The 26,455-nt window shown below is 43.4% G+C and overlaps 1 protein-coding gene across 1 annotated transcript; it reads left to right on the forward strand.

The window, feature by feature from the left end:
• Positions 1 to 23,538: 23,538 nt before the first annotated feature.
• Positions 23,539 to 25,163, forward strand: LOC147857306 (uncharacterized). The gene is made up of 3 exons (XM_087328690.1): positions 23,539 to 24,034; positions 24,644 to 24,743; positions 24,888 to 25,163. The coding sequence occupies exons 1-3, from the start codon at positions 23,556 to 23,558 to the stop codon at positions 25,110 to 25,112; spliced, it is 804 nt and encodes a 267-aa protein (XP_087184816.1). The 5' UTR covers positions 23,539 to 23,555; the 3' UTR covers positions 25,113 to 25,163.
• The last annotated feature ends 1,292 nt before the right edge of the window (positions 25,164 to 26,455 follow it).

Below are 26,455 nucleotides of genomic sequence, written 5' to 3' on the forward strand. Positions count from 1 at the left end.
CCGATAATATGGAAAGGACCTAATTGTCGATAATCCAACTTCTCGCATGGGTGAGTAGTCTTGATGTGTCATCATAGTAGCCATACCCGATCTCCAATGTTAAAACTGGATGGAAGCTGATGACGATCCGCGTAAACCTTGTGTGTTTGTTGAGCTTGTTGTAGATGAGTAGAAAAATTTGCTTGTATCTTGCGTAAGCTCCAAACGATCCTCTACGCAAGGATATATTGGTAACTCTAGGGTTTCAAATACACACCATCGGGTGTGACAACCCATATAAGCATAAAATGGCATAACTTTAGTCGATGAGTGGACAGAGTTATTATAGGCAAATTTGGCTAAGTCGAGAATATCCGCCCAATCATCTTGATGATAGCTTAGAAAGCACTGAAGATACTGCTCCAGCGTTTGATTTGTTCGTCCTGCTTGGCCATCGGTTTGCGAGTGGTAGCCGGAGGAGAGGTTACAAGTGACTTTGAGCATTTTAAAAAGGTGCTTCCAGAATTTCGAGATGAATTGGGGTCCACAGTCACTGATGATATTATTAGGAAGGCTATGATGCCGACATACTTCACGCATGACAATTTCGGCGGTTTCTTCATTGGAGATTTACTTAGTACATGGCAGGAAATGAACCATCTTCCTATATCGATCTACTACTGTTAAAATCACATTGAATCCCTTAAAGACTGGAAGATCTGAGATGAAATCTAGAGAAATGGATTCTTAGGGCTTGCTTGAAATTGGTAATGGTTCTAATAAACCATATGGATAATGCCTTGGCATTTTTGCTTTGCAACATGTATCACAAGTCCAAACAACATCTTCGACAAATTGTCGCATACAGGGCCACCAGAATGATCGTTATACTAAATCTAATTTCTTAGTACTACCAAAATGCCCAGTTGTATATGTGTCATGACAGTTTTGGACTACTCGAAGGCGGCAAGAACCATTAGGAACATACAAGAGTTTCTTAAAGAAAGAAATAGTAAAATATATATTGTATGCATAGGGTAAGATTCAAACATTGTACCTCCATGTTAATAATTTAAAGGCATACCATTACACTAACTCATCATGAGTGTTAAAAAAATAGATATCCCACATAGAAAGGTTTTCATGCATATTATCTAGGAAAAAGCTTTAGTTAGAAGAAAAACGCATGATAGAAAAAAAGCTACACATGCACATTTGGCATGCATAAACATTATAGTCGATAGAAAACGCACGAGGTTAGAAAAAACGTGTTAGAGAAAGCATATAATCTATATATAGAGAAAGCATGGAGTCCATAGTTAGAGAAAAAGCATGGATTGCTAAGACTCTCTCATCACTATATAAGGATCTGGAGCACAATGTAATAAAGGGGGAAAAAATAAATAAATAAATTATGGGGTGATTATTAGGGTCTAAATATTGATTAATATAATACTCGTGGGATTCACGAGGTTTTCGATTTCTCTTTTCCAATCTATTCCTATCGATTCCAATCTATTCCAAAGTATAATTAGGGTTAAATATTAATAAAACTAAAAAACTATATTCGTGGGATTCACGAATTTCTATCTTTCTTTCTTATAATCTACTCATAACTAGATTTCCTCAAAGCCTTCCTCCTCCTAGTCCAAAACCCCAGCGGTTCCCACCCGACTCACGCAATGTTCCGGTGCCGAAAGGCACGACATATTTGGTGAACCCGACTTGAAAACGAGCGAGGGTGTGTGTTATGATGGTCCATGAGGGATGTTCGATTAAGGATGAATGATGTGGCCGATACGAAGACCGAAGTACGATACGAAGGTACCACGGTAGAGGGTGTGAAACAAGCTACCCTCTTGTCTTGCGAAAGAATGATGGCCAAGGATAAGACCGATGACATGAGAGTGGCGAACACCACTTCAAGGGTTAAAGAAGGGTTCGGGACACGATTGTCGGAAACATCAAGTGAGACAGGGGTAAGCATAATTGATGCTTGCATGATCGAGGGAGATAAAGAGTGCGAGGCGGACGTGATTGAGGAGGTAGCCACGAAAGATGACATCAAATCGGAGGTGGCTATGGACGAGTCAATGGCGGATGGCCATATCGAGACTTTCCCACCACTAATTCCAGAGATTTCGGTGGTTGCGTTTGAAAGACAATGTGAGACCAAAGAGATGGAAGGTGGTGGAGACAAAACAAAGGTCTAAGCCAATACATACGATGGAGAGATAGTGGAGAAGGTGGGCATGGATGAAACAATGGAGGGCGATAATATCGAGGATTCCTGCCCACTAATTTTAGAGACTTCGGCGGTTGTGTCCGAGAACCAACATGAGACCGAAGAGACGGGAGATGGCGGCAAGGAAGGTAAAGTCGGAAGGCAGTTCCGATGGAAGATTATCCATCTGAAATTCTGATCTAAACGAAAGTCGAACCAAGCGGAAGTGGATTTGGCTGAAATTCGAATGGTCGAGCACGACCCGAACGGAAATCGTTTGAACTGGAAGCCGATCAAATGAGACCGAATCGGAAAGAAGCAAATCCGACTCAATCGGAGGTCGAACCGGTCGAGACCGATGAACACGAGGAAAAGGAAGTCAACCCAGACCGAAACTGATGGGTCGAACTTGACCCGGAAGGGGGCCAACTCGGTCGAAACCGATCAACCGAGTCTGATTCGGCCGAACGTGAATTTGAATGGAAGTTGACCTAGCTGAAGGCCGATTAGACAAGACCGATCCGGAAAGAAGCTAATACGACTCAACCAAAGGTCGAAACAATCGAGGCCGGTGAACATGAGGAAGAGGCCAAGTAGGTACACTACCACGGACGACAAGGGCCAAGCGGATTTGAAGGGTGTTACCCAGGATGAGATCTCGTCAACGAAGGAGGGCTCTAACATAAAGATTGTCAACTCTAACGCAAGATTGTACAACGGAGGTGGACGAAGTGCAGAGTGTCTAGACCAAGGAGACGGTCGGAACGCACAAGACATGAAGGGTTATGGTCAAGAGGAGCACAAGGAGGCATGACAATCGGTCATGGCAATGGAAAGAGTGAACAAAGAATATGGTGGATTGGATGGCGACAATGGTTCGAGTGGAAGGAATGGATGTGCTCAAAGTGGAGAGACAAAGTCAACATTCCAAGAGAAACAGAGGGTATTGCGGATGAAGGAGAATAACGAGCTATTACAACTTCGGCACATATCGGAGGATGTGCGGGTTCAAAGGGGGCGGGTGTTGTAGTGTAATTCGTACACTATGTGAAAAACATATAAAATAACCGATTGAATAAATATGAAGAAAAAGAAAGAATTAGTAAAATATATATTACATGCATAGGACAAGATTCAAACCTTGTACCTCTATGTTAATAATTTAAAGGCATACCATTACACTAACACATCATGAGTGTTAAAAAAGTAGATATCCCATATAGAAACGTTAGTTCACGCGTATTTTCTAGGAAAAAGCTTTAGTTAGAAGAAAAACGCATGATAGAAAAAAAGCTACACATGCACATTTGGCATGCATAAACTCTATAGTCGATAAAAAACATGTTAGAGAAAGCATATAGTCTATAGATAGAGAAAGCATGGAGTCCATAGTTAGAGAAAAAGCATGGATTGCTAAGACTCTCTCATCACAATACAAGGATATGCAGCACAATGTAATAAAGGGGGAAAAAATAAATAAATAAATTATGGGGTGATTATTAGGGTCTAAATATTGATTAATATACTACTCATGGGATCCACGAAGTTTTCGATTTCTCTTTTCCAATCTATTCCTATCGATTCCAATCTATTCCAAAGTATAATTAGGGTTAAATATTAATAAAACTAAAAAACTATATTCGTGGGATTCACGAATTTCTATCTTTCTTTCTTATAATCTACTCATAACTAGATTTCCTCAAAGTCTTCCTCCTCCTAGTCCAAAACCCCAATAGTTCCCACCCGACTCACGCAACGATCCGGCGCTGAAAGGCACGACAACATGAATTTGAGAAGTGAAGATAGATGAAGTAAATAGGGAGAAGACCTAGGAGTGCCAAGGAATTCCCGAATTGCGATCTCTTCATGTTGTTTGCGGTTATTCTAGGTTGGATGGTCATTGTATTGTGGTTAGAGAATAAACTTGTTTTTGCTTCCATTGTGTGTAGGGAAATTGGACATATTGTTTAAACAAAGTATATATTTAGAATTGGGAGTATTCACTTGTCTTAAAACTAAAAGTCACATTCAATGAAAATAGTATTTAAATACAAATAAACATCACTTGTGTTAAAATCCTAGGTAATGTGTTAAGGAGGTCTTAACTATATAAGATCTCGAGTCATCAGTCAATCATCCACTCTGTCTCTCTTGGCAATTAACAAGTTTATGTCGAACTATCAGTCAGTTAGTCAGTTAGTCTCTCTCTCTCTCTCTCTCTCTCTCTCTCTCTCTCTCTCTCTCTTTACACTTGGTAATTCCCTAGGTTCGTACCTCTTCTCTCTCGCACTCTTTCCTTCCCCCTTCTACTCGAGAATTCATTACGTTCGTACCCCCCTCCCTCCCTCCCTCCCTCTCTCTTCCAACTTCTGCATAGGTTTCTCCATGTTCTCTGCTCACTCTACAAACCCTAAACCCATTCCCTACCTGTCGTGTCCTCTTTGCAACAACAGTACGTTGTGACCTCGTTGTTCTGTGTCGTCGTTACATCGACATCAAGTGTTGTACTGTGTCCTCGTTGCATCGACATCAGGTCTTCAACTGTGTCCTCTCTCTCAAGTATTCTTTCTCTCAACCACTATATTGTGTCCTCTATTGGCCATGTTCTCGAGCTTTCCTCTGTTGGCCATGTTCTCTCTCTCAAGGGTTCTTTGAAGTGTGGTCTGCACACCATGTCCTCTTCGCATCGGTTTAGGGTTTGCTAGTCGTGTTCCCTCTACCTCCAAGTGTTCCCTCATACCTGGTTCCCTCTACCTGGTGTGTTTCAATCATGTCCCCTTTTCAAAGACTTCGACAACGACATTTGGTACTTGTTTTACACTATATTTGCATGTTTGATTCTATCTATTTTTGTCATTTTCTATCTGTTTCTTACATCTGTAACCATAATGATGTTTGGGACATGTTTATCTGTATGTTTGATTCTATCTATTATTATCATTGAGGGTTTTGTTGTTGTTGTTGTTGGTCTCCCTTGATCATTTGATCATTTGAGCACGTTGTACATGCATATGCTTGAATTTGAGAGTCGGACAATATGTGTATATGTCAAGTATCGGGTGTTAACATTATGTTTCATATCCGACATCTCCTTGAATTGTATATTATTTAATTTTGTTTACTATTGTTGTGCATGATTTACTGTTATTTACTATTGTTGTGCATGTGAGGCAAAGAAGAGAGACGGGATTCACATGACAAGGAAGACACCCACAAAGAAGAAAATGGTCACCGAAAATTTCATCACACAATGCAAGGAAAGAAAAAGGACCCCCATCAAAGAAAGTAAGATGACCCCCGCCAAAGGGAGGTCAGGGTTTTCAGCAACTCAGGGCAAAAAGGTTCACACAAACATCCTTCGAGGTTCAAAATTGGGATGGGGTTATTTCCTTCGTGCACGACCTGACACTTATGAAGACGTAGACATGTGGATGAAGCAAACTTGGGGCTCATCACCGCTCGAGTCACGGAGAGGTTTCCACCTCACTTAATTGAAGAAGGATTATATCACTGAACTAAAGTCATGGTATGAACAAGTTTATGATACGAAACATATCCTAAACAATGAGGTAGGATCTGTCTTTGCACGTGCATTTGCATGTGAACTCCATGGTGGCATTGAAGTTGATTGGGAAGATTTTGCTCATCATCGATCATCACATTATAGAGGGTCCTCAAGTACCAACACTACCATGAAGTCTGAGGATACCTCTCATATTGAAATCCCAACTCGGACATCTGTGTTGACTCAACAAATTGCAAAACAGAAAGCCACACTGACAAAAAAACATGAAGAGCGATTGTTGCATTGTATAGCTTCCATGCAGCGTTGCCCATTTTGTGTTAGAGGGTATACCGTTAGATTAGGGTTATCGGTTTTGTAGAAAGTAGCGTGCGGAAGCAAGTATGAAGACCGAACAGAAGAGAGGAAACTCAGGTTTAATGGAGAGCTTGAGCTTACACGGTATACGCAGGAGAGACAGAGAGAGAAACACAAAAAACTATATTCAACAATAACACTCAGTCTGTACATAAGACGTGCTCAGTGAGCACTTTTATACAAGTCCTAGAAGGACTGACCGAAGTACTGACAGTACTTCAATGCTCATCAAGAGCTCCTACACTAACTCCCAAATATATTCCTCACGGAATATCTTTCCTAACGACCTCCCGGTTTATGCACTCGGCCTAACCGATCGGTCCCAACCGATCCGGTCCTCGGCTTCTTCAGCCGATCCGGCCGATGTTGAGCTTGTCTCTCAACACTCCCCCTCAAGCTCAACTTGAGGCTCTTCAGGATCTTCACAGCACCGGTTCCTCCTGGCTTCTCGCCTCGCTCGCGCTCCTCGACCTGTTCGACTCCGCGCGCTTCGACCCTTCCAGTCGGCTTGTCTGCTCATGTGGCCCTTATCAGCTCTTCTGCTGTTGCAGTGTTGACGCTTCTTCTGCTGCCTTTTCTTCCGCTTAGGCCTCGATTGATTCAGCGTGTCTGAATCAAACATCCGAACCGACTCAGCTACCTCCGATCGGTCTTCACTCTCGTCCGAGTTGGCTGTCTCCAACTCGTCTTCGGTCTTCTCGCCCTCGATGGCGTCATCCTCCGCATGCGTGGTTGGCTTTGGCTCTCTCCTTCGGTTGCTCCCCGTCTGTCCGCTTCCAGACTTTTCTGTGGGTCCGCCCTCGGCTTCTTCAGCCGATCCGAACTCGAACTCAGTGTCACGATCTCCGCTCCTTTCCTGCTGCCTTGCTTGGTCGTTCGGGACTGTTCTCCCCCTCAAGCTCGGCACATCGAGGTGACGCAACCCGAGCGCACCTGAGAATTGCCGCAACTTGTCCAGACCAAGAGGCTTTGTGAAGATGTCGGCAGTCTGCCGATCTGTCGACACATACTGAAGTTCGACTTCACCAGAAAGGACACGCTCACGGACGAAATGGTAATGCACCTCAATGTGCTTGGTTCGTGCGTGGAAAACGGGTTTCTTCGCGAGCTGGATGCTACTGAGGTTGTCGTAGTAGATCGTCGTTGGATCGGACACCTCCTCTCGCAGGTCCTTAAGTAGCCGCTTCAACCATATGGCTTCGCATGTCGTGACAGCCGTTCCTCGGTACTCGGCTTCGGTGCTCGACAGTGCAACTTTCGGCTGCTTCTTACTGCTCCACGCGATCGTGGCACTCCCGAGGGAGAACGCGTATCCAAACGTGGATCGGCGATTGGCGGCGTTGCCATCCCAATCAACATCGGTGTAGCCGACTAACCGCGTGGCTGCACCGGTCCGATATAGCAGTCCCCGGTCCTTAGTGCCGTTGACATACCGAAGTATGCGTTGCGCACACTGAAGGTGCTCCTCAGCAGGTCGCGCCATGAACTGACTGATCACCCCGACCGGATAACTGAGGTCGGGTCGGGTGATGGTCAAGTATATAAGGCTTCCGACAATTTGTCGGAACCTCGTCGGGTCGCATACCTTTCCCGTATCGGGACGAAGCTTGACGGTTCTGTCCAGAGGAGTCGAGATGGACTTAGAGTCGGCCATCCCAAATTTGAAGAGCATACTCAGCACGTAATGACATTGGCTGATCAATATGCCTTCGGGGGTACGGATCACTTCGATCCCAAGGAAGTAATGAAGGTCTCCCAGATCCTTCATGTCGAACGATGCCGCAAGTTGGAGCTTCACGTGGTCGATTTCACCTAGGTCGGCGCCGGTGATGACCAAGTCATCAACATACAGTAAAATACTAACCGGTCCGAGTCGACCTTTCCGGATGAACAGGGAAGAGTCCGATTTTGACGTGACGAAGCCCAACCGACGCAGTTGTTGCGTGATCTTCGCGTTCCAGGCACGCGAGGCTTGCTTCAGTCCGTAAAGGGACTTCTTCAGTCGGCATATTGCCGAGGAGTTCGTTCCAGAGTGAAATCCAGGGGGTTGTACCATGTACACCTGTTCCTCAAGGTCACCTTGCAGGAACGCATTCTTTACATCCATCTGATGTAGGTGCCACCCCTTGGCCGCGGCTACTGCGAGCAAAACACGAATGGTCGTCATTTTCGCGACCGGCGCAAACGTCTCATCGTAGTCGATGCCGTGTTTCTGCGCATAGCCCTTTGCCACTAGCCGAGCCTTGTACCGATTGACCGAGCCATCGGTGTTGTACTTGACTTTGTACACCCATCTACACCGGATCGGCTTCACACCCTTCGGTGCGTCAACCAGGTCCCAGGTCTCGTTCTCCGCCAATGCGTGCATCTCTTCCTCCATCGCAGCACACCAATTCGCGTCCTTCGCCACTTCTGCGTAGCTCTCCGGCTCACGCACTTCCGCTACACAGGTCATGTACGCATAATGATGTGCCATGTACTCGTTGTATCCGAACCGCACAACTGGGTTCTTCTGGCGGGTAGATCGGCGTAATCTCACATTAGCCGATGTCGAGGCCTTCTCGGTAGACGCGGACTTCACCTTTAAAGACCCGTCACCGGTTCCCTCGGAGTCGGACTTGCGTCGGTCTAACTCATTCCTATCCGTGCCGGAATCCGACACCTTCTTCTTCCCTTTCTCTTTGCGCGTAAGCCGTCTCCTCGGCTTCCTGCGCGGGGAATGCACGGCCGAGTCTCCACTACTCGCCGGCTCTTCATCGGACTGGTCGTACGGACTCAGTCGTCCAATCGGTCCACTTAACCGGAGTGAAATCGGAGTCTCTTCGCGGGTCTCGATTTCGGACTCATTCGGAGGCATTTCGGCCTCGCTAACCTCATCGTCAGAGCTCGGATTGGAGTCGAGGTTCGTAGTCGGGGGCAGGTACCAGGACGCGGACTCGTCAAACACAACGTCGCGGCTGACACGTGCTTGTTTGGTGCGAGGGTTATAGCACTTATAACCCTTCTACTCGTCCGAGTAACCGACCAAGATGCATTTCTCGGCCTTTGCGTCCAGCTTCCTCCTTTTCTCCTTCGGTATATGCACATACGCAATGCTACCGAACACCCTCAAGTGTCACAAGTTCGGCTTCGTTCCGAAATATAGCTCGTGCGCCGACACTTTGTCTCCAATCCGGTTCTGGATGTATACCGCGGTCCTTACCGCCTCGGCCCAATAGAACTTGGGCAAGCTCTTCTCCTCCAGCATTGCCCGTGCCGCTTCCACAACTGGTCGTCGATGAAGGAGACGAAATATCGGCTCCCGCCAAGAGTAACGTTTTGTGCCGGCCCCCACACATCGGAGTGTATAAGGTCGAGTTTGTTCCGTCTCCGGTTTCGCTCGTTGGGGAAGGGAAGTCGGTGTTGCTTCCCGAGCTGGCAGGCTTCACAAATTTGTGCCTTTCGGCCACTAAATTTGGGCAATCCGAACACTACCTATTTCGATTGCAGATCTTGAAGTCGTTGGTGGTTGACGTGGCCTATCCGCTTGTGCCACAAGTCGATGTCCGACTCGGTCTTTTGTCCCTTCACGAACATTGCGGTGCCGCCGTCAGTGGAGTCGAGGATGAACATCCTTCCGTCTCTGCGCCCTTGCGCAATCACACGGCCTTCTTCCTCAATGAAGCACCCGAGGTGTGTAAACCGAACCTCCATCCCTTGGTCGACGATCTGTCCAACCGAGACCAAGTTTTTCGTGATTGTCGGAACGTGCAGCACGTTCATGAGTTTCCCTTTCTGCCCGACATGGCTAAGGGGAACTTCTCCGACATTCGCGATCGGATGTGGAGTGTCGTCTCTAGTTGCGACTACTCCAGGTTGTATCGGTTTTTCAAGGTACAAGAACCACTCCTTATGGCTCGTCATGTGGTTTGACGCGCCGGAGTCTACGTACCACACCTCGTCCGATCTCGGGGTGCTCTGTTTCATTGAGTTTGCTTCGTGTCTCGTCACGAAGACAAACCCTTCTCCAGCTCTCCCAGAGTCTTTGGCGTATTGCGATCGCTGCCGATTTCCCTTGTGGGTATGTCCAGAGCCGTTTCCGGAACCGGTTCTCTCCAAATCAGCGCGCTTCTTCCAGCACTCGCTTTCCCTGTGGCCTTTCTTGCCACAATACCAGCACTCCGCGATGGCCTTCCCTTGCCGGTTCTCATCGCTTCGACTCCCCCTGTTTCCGGAGGGTCCGGAGTTGCTGTCGGCATCACTTTGGTGCCTTCTTCCTTGATCTCGTCGTCCGCCTTCATTGCGCCCCAACTCACCTCGTCCTCCACATCCATGGGGCCTATCTCCCTCCGTGTACAGCATTCTGTTGTTGGCGTGCGTGCTTGTAGACGCACCCGCGTGGTTCTCCTCTACCAGGAGCATCGACTGTAAGTCGAAAAAGGACGGTGTATTCTCCCGGGTACACACAGCAGTTCGGAACGCTCCGAACTTCGACGCCAAACCCCCGAGACAGATCTAGACCATCTCGCTCTCCTCGATGTTCACCTCTATGGAGGCGAGGGAGTCGCAGATATCCTTGATCTTCGAGGTATAGTCCGCCACCGACATGTCGCGTTGTCGTAGGTTGCTCAACTCCTGTCGGAGCTGAAGCTTCCTAGCTGTGGTGCTCGTGGCGAAAATCTTCTTCAGATTTTCCCATGCACCCTTCGGCATCTTTGCATCCCGAACATAGCTCAATAGTTGTTCGCCCACACACGACGCGAAGCAGTACAATACCCTGCTCGCCGATTGCTCCCACGACGGGAAGTCTCTATGTGTCGATTCGGGTGCCGCGTCATTAGCTCCTTCGACATAACTCCAGTAGCCGTGCCCGAGCAGGTACTGGTGCATCTTGTAGGACCAAGACGTGTAGTTGCTTCTGTCAAGCTTCTCTGTTGGAAGCGAGCTCGCCATGCCTCTATCCATTGTTCTTCTCGTTCTTCTTCGTCAAGCTCTGTCGGCTGCAGAGAGGTTCTCAACCCTCGCGCTTTGATACCATGTAGAAAGTAGCGTGCGGAAGCAAGTATGAAGACCGAACAGAAGAGAGGAAACTCAGGTTTAATGGAGAGCTTGAGCTTACACGGTATACACAGGAGAGACAGAGAGAGAAACACAAAAAACTATATTCAACAATAATACTCAGTCTGTACATAAGACGTGCTTAGTGAGCACTTTTATACAAGTCCTAGAAGGACTGACCGAAGTACTGACAGTACTTCAATGCTCATCAAGAGCTCCTACACTAACTCCCAAATATATTCCTCACGGAATATCTTTCCTAACGACCTCCCGGTTTATGCACTCGGCCTAACCGATCGGTCCCAACCGATCCGGTCCTCGGCTTCTTCAGCCGATCCGGCCGATGTTGAGCTTGTCTCTCAACAGGTTTTAACTGGGAGGTTTTCTTCTTCCTCCTCCTTGTTGTGAGGGTTGAGAGTTCGTGTTTGTTTAGGGTTTTTGCTTCTGCTCGGTCTCCTGTGCAAGACCCCGCTCGGCGCGACAAGCCCGTGAGCTCCCCGATCGGCGGCTTGGTAACATATTATTGTTGTAACTTACCTTGGTCTGGCTCCAAGCCAGGGTTGTATTCTTTCCCTTGTAATATACATGCTCATACCTGTTTGTGCATAATGGTGTCTCTGTTGGTGTCGAGTGCATAGTCCCCCTTCCTTTGTTTTGTTGTACATAAGAGTCGGTGCCGCGCGTATGCTCTCCCTCTCCTTTCTCTCTCTCTCGTGTTCGGCCACATCCCGGTAGTGCCCGGTGTCAGTTTTCTTGGCATTCCTTTTCTCCCTCATTCAAGACCCCCGTGGTCCCGCCCCTTTCACACGCACGCGCGTAACAACGCGACAATGCTTCCTCACCATCGACCGTATGATTGCCGCATCGATTTACAACTAGGAAAAGAGCCACCATGGGGACCGATCTACAATTTGTCACCAACCGAGCTAGAAGTCCTTCGAGCCTATATAGAGGAGAATTTGGAAAATGGTTTCATTCGGCATTCGAAATCTCCAGCCAGCGCACCCATTTTCTTTGTCAAGAAAAAGGATGGATCACTTCGTCTCGTTGTAGATTACCATGGCTTGAATAAGGTCACCATCAGAAATAGGTATGCACTTTCCCTTATCTCAAATCTTTTAGAACGGATCAATTGTGCAAGGTTCTTCACGAAGATCGATTTACGGGGGGGAGCATATAACCTCGTATGGATCCGACCAGGAGATGAATGGAAGACCGCGTTTCGCACTAGATATGGGCACTTCGAGTATACAGTCATGCCGTTCGGACTCACTAATGCGCCAGCAGTCTTCTAGCACATGGCAAATGATATATTCCGAGATCTCTTGGATGTTTGTTTGATCATCTATTTGGATGATCTACTGGTTTATTCGAAGACCCAAGAAGAGCATGATTCTCATGTACTGTTAGTACTAAAACGACTTCGAGAATATGGTCTTTATGCAAAGCTGGAAAAATGTAGTTTCGGGTGCAACCAAGTAGAATTTTTGGGCTATGTCATCTCCTCGGAAGGCATCTCCATGGATCCAGCTAAGGTCAAAACAGTGGTAGAGTGGCAAACTCCGCGTTTGTTGCGAGATGTGCAATGCTTTTTAGGCTTTGCCAATTTCTACCGCAAGTTTATACATGATTACTCAAAGCTTGTTCTACCTCTCACACAACTTACTAAGAAGGGACAATCGTTCGTTTGGTCTGAAGAAGCAAACATGGCTTTTCAGAATCTTAAGAAGGCATTTACATCGGCTCTTATTCTAGCCCATGTTGATCCGGAAAAACCATTCATCATGGAAGCGGACGCGTCGGATTTCGCATTGGGTAGTATCCTGTCACAACAAGGTAATGATGAAAAGCTACATCATGTGGCTTTCCACTCACGCAAGTTTGATGCCGCTGAAATAAACTATGAAATTCATAATAAGGAGCTATTACTAATAGTGGACTCTTTTACGCAATGGAGGCATTTTCTAGAGCAATCCTCTCATCAACTCACCGTATTCAGTGATCACAAAAACCTTGCCTAATTTCAGAGTGCTCGTGTGTTCAATCGAAGTCATGCTCGGTGGGCCCAATTCCTCACGTGTTTCGACTTCAAAATTACATATCGTCTGGGGAAGCACCAAGGGAAGGCATATGCATTATCACGGCGTTCGTATCTAGCACCGCGTCCAGGCCAGCCAGCTTTCGATAACCAAAAGCAAGTAATCTTGGCACCGGCACAACTGCAAGCAACACAGGTCTTCGGCATGCCCTTGGATTCCCACGTTATCGATACCATATGTGAGGACTTGAAGGCAGATGCTTTCGCCCAAGCCATTCTAGCACAAATTGATCCCTCTCGAGCATCTTGTTCACAGTCGCAACCACCAGGTACGGACTATCGACAATTTGAATGTCATGATGGTTTACTATTCTTTAAGAAATTCTTGTATGTTCCTAATGGTTCTTGCCGCCTTGGAGTAGTCCAAAACTATCATGACACATATACAACTGGGCATTTTGGTTGTACTAAGACATTAGATTTAGTACAATGATCATTCTGGTGGCCCTGTATGCGACAATTTGTCGAAGATTTTGTTCAGACTTGTGATACATGTTGTAGAGCAAAAATGCCAAGACATCATCCATATGGTTTATTAGAACCATTACCAATTCCAAGCAAGCCGTGGCAATCCATTGCTCTAGATTTCATCACAGATCTTCCAGTCCCTAAGGGATTCAATGCGATTAACAATAGTAGATCGATATACGAAGATGGCTCATTTCCTACCATGTACTAAGGAATCTCCAATGAAGAAACCGCCGAAATTGTCATGCGGGAAGTATGTTGGCATCATGACCTTCCTGATAATATCATCAGCGACCATGGACCCCAGTTCGTCTCGAAATTCTAGAAACACCTTTTTAAAATACTCAAGGTCACTTGTAACCTCTCCTCCGGCTACCACCCGCAAACTGACGGCCAAGTAGAACAAACAAATCAAACATTGGAGCAATATCTTCAGTGCTTTCTAAGCTATCATCAGAATGATTGGGCAGATATTCTCCACTTCGTCGAATTTTCCTATAATAAATCTGTCCACTCATCGACTCAAGTTACGCCATTTTATGCTTATACGGGTTGTCACCCCCGGTGGTGTGTATTTGAAACCCTAGAGTTACCCAAAAATCCTTGCGTAGAAGATTGTTTGGAGCGGTTACGCAAGATACAAGCAGATTTATCTACTCATCTACAGCAAGCTCAACAAACACACAAGGTTTACGCGGATCGTCATCGGCTTCCATCCAGTTTTAACATTGGAGATCGGGTATGGCTACTATGACGACACATCAAGACTACTCGCCCATGCGAGAAGTTGGATTATTGGCGATTAGGTCCTTTCCGTATTATCAAAAAGATTAATGATGTTGCTTTTCGTCTCGATCTACCCCTGCAACTTCATATACATCTGGTGTTTCATAGTTCTCTCCTCAAACCCTATCAAGACAGCACCATCCCAGGACGTATTCCACAACCTCCACCCCCGATCGAACTTGAAGATGGACTTGAGTATGAGGTTGCCGCCATCCTCGATTCCAAGATTGTTCGCAACAAGCTCTACTATTTAGTCGATTGGCTAGGATATAGTCCGAGCGAGCATACTTGGGAACCAATAGAGAATGTGACCAATGCTTGTGCTCTTCTTGAAGACTTCCATCGTCAATATCCAGATAAACCGGGTCCTCATTCCAAAACAACTCGTGACACTCGTCGTTTTAAAAGGGGGATAGTGTCAAGATATGGCAAGACTCGAACCCATGACCTTATGTTACATGGGTCGAGCTCTTGACCATTACACTATCTATTATAACACATAAAAATATTATTTTTATTTAAGTTTTACTATAGAAAATTAATGTATATTCCAGATTTCTCTGGAACATTCTAGAAGCTTCAGGACTACTCTTGAGAACACTATAAAAGGAGGCACAAGGCATTATTTCGAACCAAATCGGTTCAACGCCAATCTTAAGCCTCCTAGCCTTCCTTGTATATTCTTCTCACATAATATATCGCTGTCATCATCATTTTCTCTCTCTCTCTCTCTCCTTCTCTCGGGTGTTCTACACCCTCTATTCCTCTTAGTACTAATATTCCTCTCTTAGTACTAATTTCTTCTTGGTCTCAGTACTATTCCTGACATTGTTGGGCCTTACTTCAGGTGGTGACCTGCTGGACATCAACCGTAATCATGTTTACGGCCGTTGCTTTACCTCGATTGTTGGTCACACATTGAGTGGCATAGTGACCTAGTTGATTACAGTTGAAGCATGTTATTGTGGCCGAGTTGTTGGGCTCTCCTTGCTCGAATTGAGGTTGTACTGGTGTTGTGGTTGATCTTCTCGAGCCGGCGGGAAATAGGACTACGGAGGGTTTTCACGAGGCTCGGATTGGGGAGGCCGCCGATTATTCGGTGCGCAGAGGGTCTCGGCGACGATTGTCGAAGGGTCATCAATTATTCCCTGAAGGTCGGAAGCAACGATTATGATGTGGGGGTCGTCGATCGTGCCATGGATATTGTGGTTCGTAATAGTCTTCTCGGTTGTAGTCATCTCGGTAATAGTGGTCCTCCGGATAATAGCGCTCGTCACAATAACGCAAACAATCATCCGCGTGTTGTGGCCGATTATGATAGCCCAGTGGCTCCGGTCGGTAGTGGTGATCCCAGTGATAGCGATTCGGTTCAGGGTGGTAGCCATCATTGCGGTGAAGCCGATCATCCTCCCATGGCCGTTCACCATCTCTATTCCGTGGTGGTGATCACTCTTCCTGTTGTGAACGATCGGGGCGTCGCTCAATTTGATGTACCGGAGCCGAGTTAGTGCAGTTGAGCATGTTGTACTTGCATTGCTCAACCATATGTACTCTAGAATGGTAGATAGGACAGTGTAGCCGTAGAGGGCAATTGATAGCCGAGTGACCGGACTTGGCACAAGCCGTGCATTGCAATGCTTGCCAAAATTGGGTTTCCTCGGTTGTTGGCAAGGCGGTTTGGAGCGTGCCCATGGAGAAAGAATTGTTATGATGAGCCCTATCTAAAGCGAGAACATGAGCGACTACTTGCTCGATAGTTTGTTGTTAAAAGTCCATAAGAGCCAATGTCGTGCGCAACTGCTCCCGGAGTCCGGCAAGGAACATATCTTTTAGATGATTTGCTGACACGTCCTGTGCCAGTTTCCGGTAAAGGTCTTGAAATCAAAGGGTGAACTGAGAAACCGTTTCATTAGGGTCCTAGGCAATGGTATAGAACCGGCGGACCAGTTTGCACTTAGGGATCTCCTAGTGGAATAACTCCAGAAACCGGGAGCGGACATCTTGGAATGTGATGAACTCCCCAGGATCGTTTCGAGAATACCATCGTGCATCCGGGCCGTCTAGAGAAAGGGTGAATTCCGCGATTTTGGAGGCAGCGACCTCCACAGCGGTGAGGCACTGCGTAGAATGGTTGGCTTGCCATTGGAGAGAAAGGAGCGGATGTGGGATTCTGCATCGGGACCGTCCATGTAACGTGTATAGGGGTACGACATTGTGTCGAAATTTGGGTCTTTCAGTAGAGCCGAGAAGGGGTTAAACTCGGATTGTTGAGTGACTTCTGGAGAACTCGGAGGAGTGGTGAGATCGGGCCCGATATGTGATTGTTTATCAAGGATGACTTGCAAGGAGTGCGATTCCGGGGGTTCTAGTGATGCGTGTTGTGTGCGATTCCGAGTATCCTTGGCTGGCTCAGTGCAGCGGGATGGGAGCCGCGAGCGAGTAAGACGGTCGGGCGTCGTAATGGTTGTTGGGGGTATCCACCGCCATTGTTCGATGTGATGCACAATGTGAACCGGGCGTGCCAAATTGTGTTGTCTCCTTTCTTCTCAAAAACAACACCTTCGATTACTCCTATGGTAATCGGGTCAGGGAACTGTGGTACGAGGTGGAAACACGATGAGAAATTTTGCTCGACAATTCCAAAGAAAACAGTCAGCATCAAACAACCGTGAAATAAAATCCTAGTACATGATATTACGATTTAGAGATGCAAATTATACTGAAACAATTATGACCCACAACTTATATGTATTACGTAGTTCAAAACGGTATTACACGGCTCATAGCCGAAGTTACAATCAGAAGATACAGTCAGTACTCTACGTATCTTAGTACTATTTCGCTAAGCTAATCAGGTGGTTTCTTCTCTTCCCTTTCTTTTGTTTATGATCCACGCTTTATAGTTTTCATTTACCACTAGGCGTGCTTCAGTCTTTCCTTGTTTTCGGTTGTCTATCTCTCGGTTGCACATATTTCGTTCCTTCCTCCTTTATGGCTATCTTTGCCTACTTTACCTACTCGTATCTGGATTCCTTTCACACGGTAATTACTATTCTGTCCCACGGATAACAGACAAACTTTTAGCTAAGTTTGGTGATGACAATCACCATATTCTCAAATACATGAACTCAACTATTTATCAAGACATGTAGGAAATATCAATCAAGTCAAACAATATACTATCAAGGTCCAATTAAATTAATATTAAAACAAATAAGAACTAGAGTTAAATTTAAATAGGTTAAAAGTTGTATATACAAAACAAAATACATTGTCAATGCTTCTTTGCATATGTGACAAGCAAGCACAACAATGTTAATGTCCCAGAAACATGGGTGGACCAAGCAAGCTCTTCACGTAGATAGAATATTTTGTACATCATAGGCATTTGCACCCCATGCATGCAATAAAGATGAAGGACAACAATGGGTTTGAGAGATAAAGATGGACTAACATTACATGTGAAAGAATTGAGGCATTCGAGGTCCCCAATATGAAAGCCTAGATAAATTAAAAATGCATGAGCATGATGGTGCAATGGTAAAGTTTTCGCTTTGTGATGTTGAGCTTACTTGTCATGTTGTGAGCTTTTTATAACTTTAGTTTGAGATCGCACACTATCACATTTTGTTCTCGAACAATCACTTTATGAGATTGACATTTTCCACATAGCAATACGAGTGAAAAAGTTGCATGTAGTATGACTAGATTTGTCTTTCTAAATAGACAAATTATTTCTTGCAGATTCCCAAGTTATGAAATCTAGGCTGATTAGAGGGAGTTGGAAAGTAGAGAAATTAATCAAATGTTTGAACAATAAAGATTATTAAAATGAGATTTATTTAATGTTAAGTTTGTGGGACAAGTGTAATCCTTCCCGATAAGCATAATAAGTATAATAGTGTAACGGGACAAAAACTTCAACCATAAGCATCATTCTTATCGATTTGGACAATTGGAATATCCCAAAATCCTTGAGGAAAATAGAATGATTATACACAAATTTGAAAGGGATGTGGACGAAGGGACGGTGGAAGATGGTTCGGGCAACAAAATTATGTGTTTGTTCAACAATAAACAAATCCCAAAGTCATTAAATTAAAAAATGATCAAAAGCCTAATAATTGATCAATTGAAGTGTGATAGAGAAGTTACGGACATGTTCTAGAACTAAAAATTGTGAATAATGTTACCAAACCGTCAAGGGAGTCAAAATTCTTGATAGTTCACATACCTTCGTAATAATGAAATAGAGTTGCCTTCCAAATTAGGACTATGAAAAGGTTGAATAGTTAGTTGGGAGGACTTGTAATAAGGTTATTAAGTTGCAAATAGCACGACATCTTGACGCAAGATGAAATGGCTCAAGTTGTGTGGGTTAGATCAACTTCGTTCCTTCGTTGATTTCTATGCTTGGTGTATATCTCATTGAAACAAAACCCACCTACCTATAGTGAACAATACATTGCTTCATCAACAGATTCCTATTCTACGCTTTCAAAAAATCGGTGTCAAGTTATAGGGAGATTAAAATGTCTAACATTGTGTAGTAAATGTAGTTTGAGACCATGCCTACTATCAATTTGCTCTTAAAAACTAGCATTACAATCATGAAATCAAAATATCTTCGACGATGCAAACAACAAAAAGGACAACATTTCTTTTGGTAGGCATAACAAAATGAGAATTTACCAACTTTAAAAACTAAATATATAAGGAGAGAATATAAGACCAATAGAGAAGCATAAAGAGCATGACCATCCAAACATTACTCCAGGTAAATAGAACAAAAAAAGGTTATAGTTGGTGAATTTCATTGGTGATGAAGGCTTAGTATCAATACCATGTTCTTTCAATGAATGGTTGGTAAGAGAGACAAGAGAAAGCAAGACAAAGTATTAAATGACAAACACCGGTACGTAGTGGACAAATTCTAAACTAAGCAATAAACAATATGAATATTAGCTTTTTTGCTTTTGCTTTTTCTTGTGAAGATCAAAATACCTCTAAATTATGAGAGAGAGTGATCGAATATCGCTAATTAGTTATTAAATATTAGGGTCACTTAATGCTTGAAAGGCATCGCTGCCCGCATAATAGCAGAACATGATGTCCATTACATGGAAATTCAAACAAGAGCAAACGCCATTTCATGGATATAGGTTCCTATTTGTTAAGATTGAAAAATAACGAGAGATCTATATGGCTTCCAATTTGGCCATCGCAAATGGTAAATTAGTAGATTGACTTGGATAGTAGCAACCAACATTTAGAAAATATCTAGAAATACTTTCAAATAGGCATGGTGATATCACATCTACCCCTTGTAAATTGTAATTTCAATAACATCCATGGTGAAGAGTAAGAGGATAAATAATAAGGTTCCCACATTGTGGAACATTGTAATTGCACAAAAGATATGACAACATTGATATATGTCCTCTTTACGTTTTTAGGTGTGCATTTGAGAGAACTATTTTTTTATCATTTCCGTAAAAGCAATCTTTTGTTATGGTTGTTTCCGATACAAGTTAATGTTGAGCATTTTTGTGTTGTACACATACGAGTACTGAAAAAGACTTGGCATTCAAGTGGATTATATGTGTCCAAAGCCCCTAGTGGATGAACATGGTTGCATGTCGGTTGTAGAAAGGAATCGAACAAGCCTAAGCATGAGAGGCTAAGAATGAGAATAGAAATCTATGATTTTTCTATCTTGCATAGTCTACTTCATACATAATGGAGTGAGTGATATTCGTGAACGAGCGCCCAAAGGATACGATGCATATGGGAGCATCTTTTGAGTTTGGTAGGTTTGTTAGTGGGCTCCCGGTTCAAAAGAGGATGTCATGGATACTATAGAAGCATGGGCATGAGAGAGAGATATTGTGAGATGTGATAAGGTTAAGGTGGGACATATGAATATATAAATTGCAAGAGGGGAGAATTATGTGAGCCACTAAAGATTGCCATTGCTACAAAGATCTTTTTGTTTGATTTCTGCGGCTAGAGGAAATTGTCGTGACGAAAAGATTCTGAACGGGGAGAATATTTGTTCTAGCCACAAGTTCTGAATATTCTTTGCAAAAACATTGGCATTATCTAGTTATGATCATTTCTAGATTGTTAATTAGGAAAGCTCATAATAAACAACACATTCTATCATATCCGACTTGGAAATGTGAATTTATGTGATGTTCTTGTTCGGGGGTAACACATGCATTACATTATGAGTCCCCTATTCTGCGTGCTTGATTTATGTAAAAAGGGAACCATTCGCTAAATGATAGACACCCAAGGGGCCATATAATTCAAGGCTCTACACAATGTTTGTTATATTTCCGTACATGCATTATTGTTCGTTGCTTTCCCATTTGTACATTCAATCAATGTGTGTAGTATTGGAAACCGTAAAATTCTAACACTTTTAACGGTGTCATCATTCAAGCTATGATTTTTTACTTTGTAAACCATAGATCATCACTTGGCGTGTCAATCCAATATTTCCAAGTTGGAAACAAGTGTTTTAATGGAGTGGGTCTCTCTCAATGTGACATCCTAATTCAGCATTGGACTAACATGAGCATGGTCTTGTAAATTCGAAGATCATAACCACATATGCAAGGTGCAAGATTTATGTATAATGCTAAAATGTAGTGTATGACTATTGTGGACAAAGTAGCATATATGCATGTTGTAGGTTGTAGCCACTAGGACACCTAATCTTCCGTCACGATATTCCTACTATTATGGTGATCTTCATTTGTGCCCTCATGATTTTGTCGATGCTTAAAATTTTCAACTCTTTGTTGCAACATATATTTGAGCTTAAATATATAAACATAAATAAAACAACCAAACATAAAGAAAAAAAGCTTACACGACTAAGCTCAACCAACAAAATTTCCCCACTAGATAGGGGCTGTTGGCTAGGGCCATGAGCTTCTAGGAGGTTCAATGGTCAATACAACACCTTTCTTGCATCAAGTTACCCATTGATCTCCACAATTTACAGCTCATGGGCCATCAGTTTCAAAAGTTCATTTGGTTACGTTTCTTACCAAGAGGGAGGGATCGTGGGGGCCATCTTCCCACTATTTACCGTGGAAGGTCGAGTACAGAGGGGCTCTACGAATGCACTTTGGCTACATAGTAGAAAGTCATGGGATGGTCAGGATTACGGTCCATATTACATGTACATATGAGTTATATTAAGACATTTGCGGTGGACATGATCACCCAAAACGTATGTGGTGTCTCTCACATAAAGGGTGGGGGCATTGACAGATCTGTATATATATATTATGCACGTTCGAGTGTGTCAAACATTATGGATGATGCATCATGAGGCATTAGGCATTGATTGATAGTGGGGTGGGCTACCAGGAATGCAAGTTGGGCGAGTCAAGATCACGTTTGGAGGGGGGGGGTGTGTGCGTGTGTGCACATGCATCGTGGGAAATAAAGGGAGAGAGATATTTATTCTATTCATTGGCTAATGTTTTAAGGGTTAAGGTTGTGTGCGTAGGTGTGGGAGGGGGCCCCCCAAGAAATGGGAAGATATAGCTCAGGTTCGGTCCCATGCCTCAGGTACGGGAATGAGGTAGGGAGGTGGAGCAAGCCTCCACGTAGGCATGGGAGGTGGAGACACTCTGAGGCTGCCACGTAGGTTCGGGGAAGATATTTCTCCTCCCCGAGGCTCCACGTCGGCTCGGGAGAGATATTTGTGCGTGGAGGAATTCTGTGTTATTAAGGATTCTTCTCTTTCTTTCTTTCTTTTAAATCCGCCCCCCCCCCCCCGCTGACGTGGAAGCTCACATCATCCACGTCAGCGTATTAATTTAAAAAAAACACTGAGCAGTTATTTACTGTTTTTTTGTTGTTGTTTTTTTGCTCTCTAGTCTTCGATTCTCTTTTTAATTCTTGTTCGATTTTCTGGTTTTTCTAATTTATTTAGTTAATAAATAACTAATAATGATTCATTATATTTTAATCTTTGAAATTGTCTCTAAAAATCTTGAATTTTATAATTTAATTTTTAAACTATGGCATGAGGGTTTTTGTTTTTTAAACACTCTTTTAATTTTTAAATTTCTGTTAATATTATTTCTTATTTACTTTTCTGGGTTTTATGTTTTTATTTCTGAAAAGGAAAATTTTTAATACCCGTAAAAGGAAAGACGTGTTTGTTTTCTTACTAAAATAGGGAAGCGAAAAGAAAGGAAAGAAGATCGTCGACCGAACACGTGGCAGCGCGCAGCATCAGTAATTTTAAATTAATTACTTATTTATTCCCTCGATTAACTTATTTGATTAATTATTTATTTGCCCCATTTTATTTTTTATTTTTTATAAATAAAAGAATTTCTAGCGGAATATAAAGAGCGACGCCCGGCGATGGCGGAAACACAGTCAGACCAAGAACCAGACTCTAGGGTTAGGGTTAGGGTTAGGGTTAGGATTTAGAAGGGACACAGTCAGACCAAGAACCAGACTCTAGGGTTAGGGTTAGGGTTAGGGTTAGGGTTAGGATTTAGAAGAGACACAGTCAGACCACAGAAAGAAACGAAACGAACGATCGAAGAAAAGAACAGACAAGCGTTACTCACTCTCTTCTTTCTTCTTCTTCTTCTTCTTCTTCTTTGCAACGCCTGTTTTTCGTTGGAACGAAGAAGGAAAGAACAGGGAGGTGTTACTGCTTGCTTGCTTCTTCTCCTCCTCCTCCTCAACGCCTGTTTCTTCTTTTTCCTCATCTTTCCTTGTTTTACCTCTCTCTGTGCCAAGATCGACGACATTTCCGGTCAGAATCGAGGGGAAGAGTGTAGACGGATATATTGTTCAGTAGCAGAAGCCATATTCTGGACCTCTGTATTTGCGGATGCTCTCTTGATCTGCTCGAAAATTCTTCTGAATCTGTGTGCCAAGATAAGGAGGTTCGTTGATCTGAACGCCATTGATCCTTCTTTTGGAACCTTTCTTGGTCTGTCAGGTAGCACTAAATCTTGAAGAAAATTACCATAAATTCTACAATCTAGATATCCATCGCCTACAAGAAATTATCTAGTTTTAAAACCTCCTTGATCATGGCTCTCTGCAATATCCCCCATGCTTCTTCGAACCTCCTTAGCCTGCAGGCTGATACTGCAACATCCAGCGCAAGATTCTCTTCGATTTATAACTATTCTTCTTCAGCCGCCTATCCATCTAATTACTTCTCTGTGTCTTCTACTTCCTCATCAACTCCTCTTTCACATTCTTCTTCCTCTTATACGTCTTCTTCTCCCTGTAGTCCCACAGTAACTACTTGTCAATATGTTTCCAAATCAAGCTCTACCACTACGACTACTAAGACCTCTGTGCACAAGCTTGCGCCTCTTGTCTCTCCTCCTTCCAGTAGTGTTAATCATCAACATCATCATGGAGGAGGAGATTGGAATTCTCGGATGCTATTCAACCGAGGTGGAAGTACGCATTCGGTGAAAGACGTGGACAAGGACACCTTCTGGCCCACTGTGGAGGCTGCAGGAGACAAACTAGTGGTCCTCGACTTATACACTCGTTGGTAAGTGTTAAGAAACTCTGGATTTGTTGTGGAGGATCTGCTTTGTGCATGCAATGGTTGTCTGGAATGAAACACTTTTCTGCTACAGAAGTCACCTGATGTATGACTTGATGATGCTTGGAAATTCGTTATGGAAGCAGCTTATATGATAGCCTCAACTAGTCTCTTCATTCATACTGGTTTAGCTTAGTTATTTATAAGTATATGAAGCTGGGAATCAATCATTTCATATAAAATTTCTGAGAATTAATTTAAAAAAAGTCTTTGTTGATTGATCCAAGCGATCTTCAGGTAATCCAGATCCTTCATTTGAGTAGGAATGTAATGCTGAACCAAGCGGACTTTAAATTGTTGAATCCATCAGGATATTTCGCTACTATGTTTTCAGGATCTAGCTAGTTATAGGAATCTTGGCGATGTTTCAGATCTTGGAACATACTAGTTCATTATAATTGGAGCTTTTAATTTATACATTGATTGAGCACTTGTGTTTCTAAATCGTGAATGATGCTTGAGTTTCTTAGCGAATTTGATATGAGCCCCTGCCTTATGATGTCTGTCTGCCCTCTGCTCTACGCGTCTGACTTTAAATTAATTTAATAATGGCAGGTGTGGACCGTGTAGATTGATCTATCCAAAGTTTGTGAAGCTTTCTGACCAGTATGATGATGTGGTATTCTTGAAACTGGACTGCAGCAATGACAACAAGGTAACTATTCGATCTCCCTGATACCTAGGCCTTATATAGATCTAATGGTTGCATATAGTTCTCAAGCTTTTTCTAGATCCACAAATCCTAATAATCTGTTTAGCTTTGGAACTGATCCTGTGCTTGATATTTGTTGCTATGCAGTATCTTTTCAGCAAAATGGGTGTGGGCATCCTCCCCACTTTCAAGATATTCAGGAACAATAGCCTGGTCTCGGAAGTGAAGGGTGCAAAGTATGAGGAGCTAGTTCGAAAGATCGAGAAGGCAAGACTCTCGGGCCCTACTGTGTCAATGACAGCAGCTAATAACGAGGAAGTGGATGTGGATGTTAACACTAAGGATCTGAATCTTGTAACCTTACCATGTTGATTATTAAATCATCAAAAGAAAGACTGATTATAAACGTTTTTTGATGACAAATCTGTCATTTCTTCTCTTTTTCCTTTTCCCCCAGCTTATTATCCTAGTAGTAGTAAAGCTATTAGGTCACCAATCCACATGAGGTTATGCGATCGAATCCTTGCCCCCACACATGTTATTACTCTTATACATATATCTAATCACTTGTCTTAAATTATATGTTGCATGGGTGTGTGTATCCATATACTTCCAACAATCAGATCTAAGTTTGAACTCAAATCTGTGAATGGATACTCTTTCTTTCGCTAGAATTATGTGGTTCTCAAGCTTTTCTGAAACCCTAGAAGTGAGGTCAACATGGTTTGTACTCCCTATTCCCACATGTTGCTTCTTTTTAAAGTACATGTCCTCCACAATGATTGATTGGTCTAGCTTAAGAAGACGAGGAAATCAGCTTGCAAAGTATAGCAAATCCTTCCTGATTTTGAATCAGCTTGCAAAGTAGAGCAAGTCCTTTCTGATTTCGAATCAGGTATAATAATAACAGTAACAATTTATGGTGGTTGGAGGAAATTATTCCTATTGTTCTGGGATGAAATGGCTCTTTATTGTTTTGTCATGTGAATAGTATCTTCGATTCAATAGGGAGGGCATCAGATTCAACAGAATTTTAGTAGTTTCGGCTCAATTAGGGGAAAGTCATTTAGGTTCTGCCGGATTGGATTGTTTCAATTGGGTTGGATTGCATCAATTACATTCAACCTCCCTGTGCTATTGAATCGGACTAATTGGTGATTAGTTGTGGTTGGAAATTTCAATTGGGTTGGATTGCATCAATTGCATTTAACCTCCCTCTGCTATTGAATCGGACTAATTGGTGAATAGTTTTGTGGTTGGAAATGATCTCAAAATGGTATTTGAGGATAGACCCACTTTTTTTCTCATAAAAAAGATCATATAGTATCAGAATATATAGCTTCATTTATTCTCATTGAGACAGTGCACTCAATCAAATATGACCTGGGAGGGAGTGAGTGTTAAAAAACATTTTCATGTAGTGTATAATGCTTGTATGTGTGTATATATAGAGGGAGTGTTTCAAGAGCCCTCGAAGAGAAGATGTAATAAAAAGGGGATTGATTGAGGGCTCATTTTGGGGTTCGAGGACAAATTCCATGCGCCCTATCCGGCAATGCCTATTTTCTCCAATGGACACGATTTTGGGCACTTTGGACCATTTGGACAGCCCGCAATAATAAGGTCTTTGATCGAAACCAACTGCATGAAGTTAGCTTCTTTAAGCAATCCCTCGGGCAATCTCTATTTGATTGTCTGCAACTTAGAGACATCAC

Source organism: Azolla caroliniana, unplaced genomic scaffold, assembly GCF_043228905.1.
Source record: "Azolla caroliniana isolate FFs.n. ecotype wild unplaced genomic scaffold, voAzoCaro1.0.p SCAF_12, whole genome shotgun sequence".
Taxonomy (NCBI): Eukaryota; Viridiplantae; Streptophyta; class Polypodiopsida; order Salviniales; family Salviniaceae; genus Azolla; species Azolla caroliniana.

Bases quoted from the DNA above. Each gene is read 5' to 3' on its own strand.
- LOC147857306 (XM_087328690.1), top strand. From the start codon at position 23,556: ATGGCTCTCTGCAATATCCCCCATGCTTCTTCGAACCTCCTTAGCCTG. The intron at 24,035-24,643 runs GTAAGTGTTAAG...TAATAATGGCAG, and splicing joins CTCGACTTATACACTCGTTG to GTGTGGACCGTGTAGATTGA. The intron at 24,744-24,887 runs GTAACTATTCGA...GTTGCTATGCAG, and splicing joins ACTGCAGCAATGACAACAAG to TATCTTTTCAGCAAAATGGG.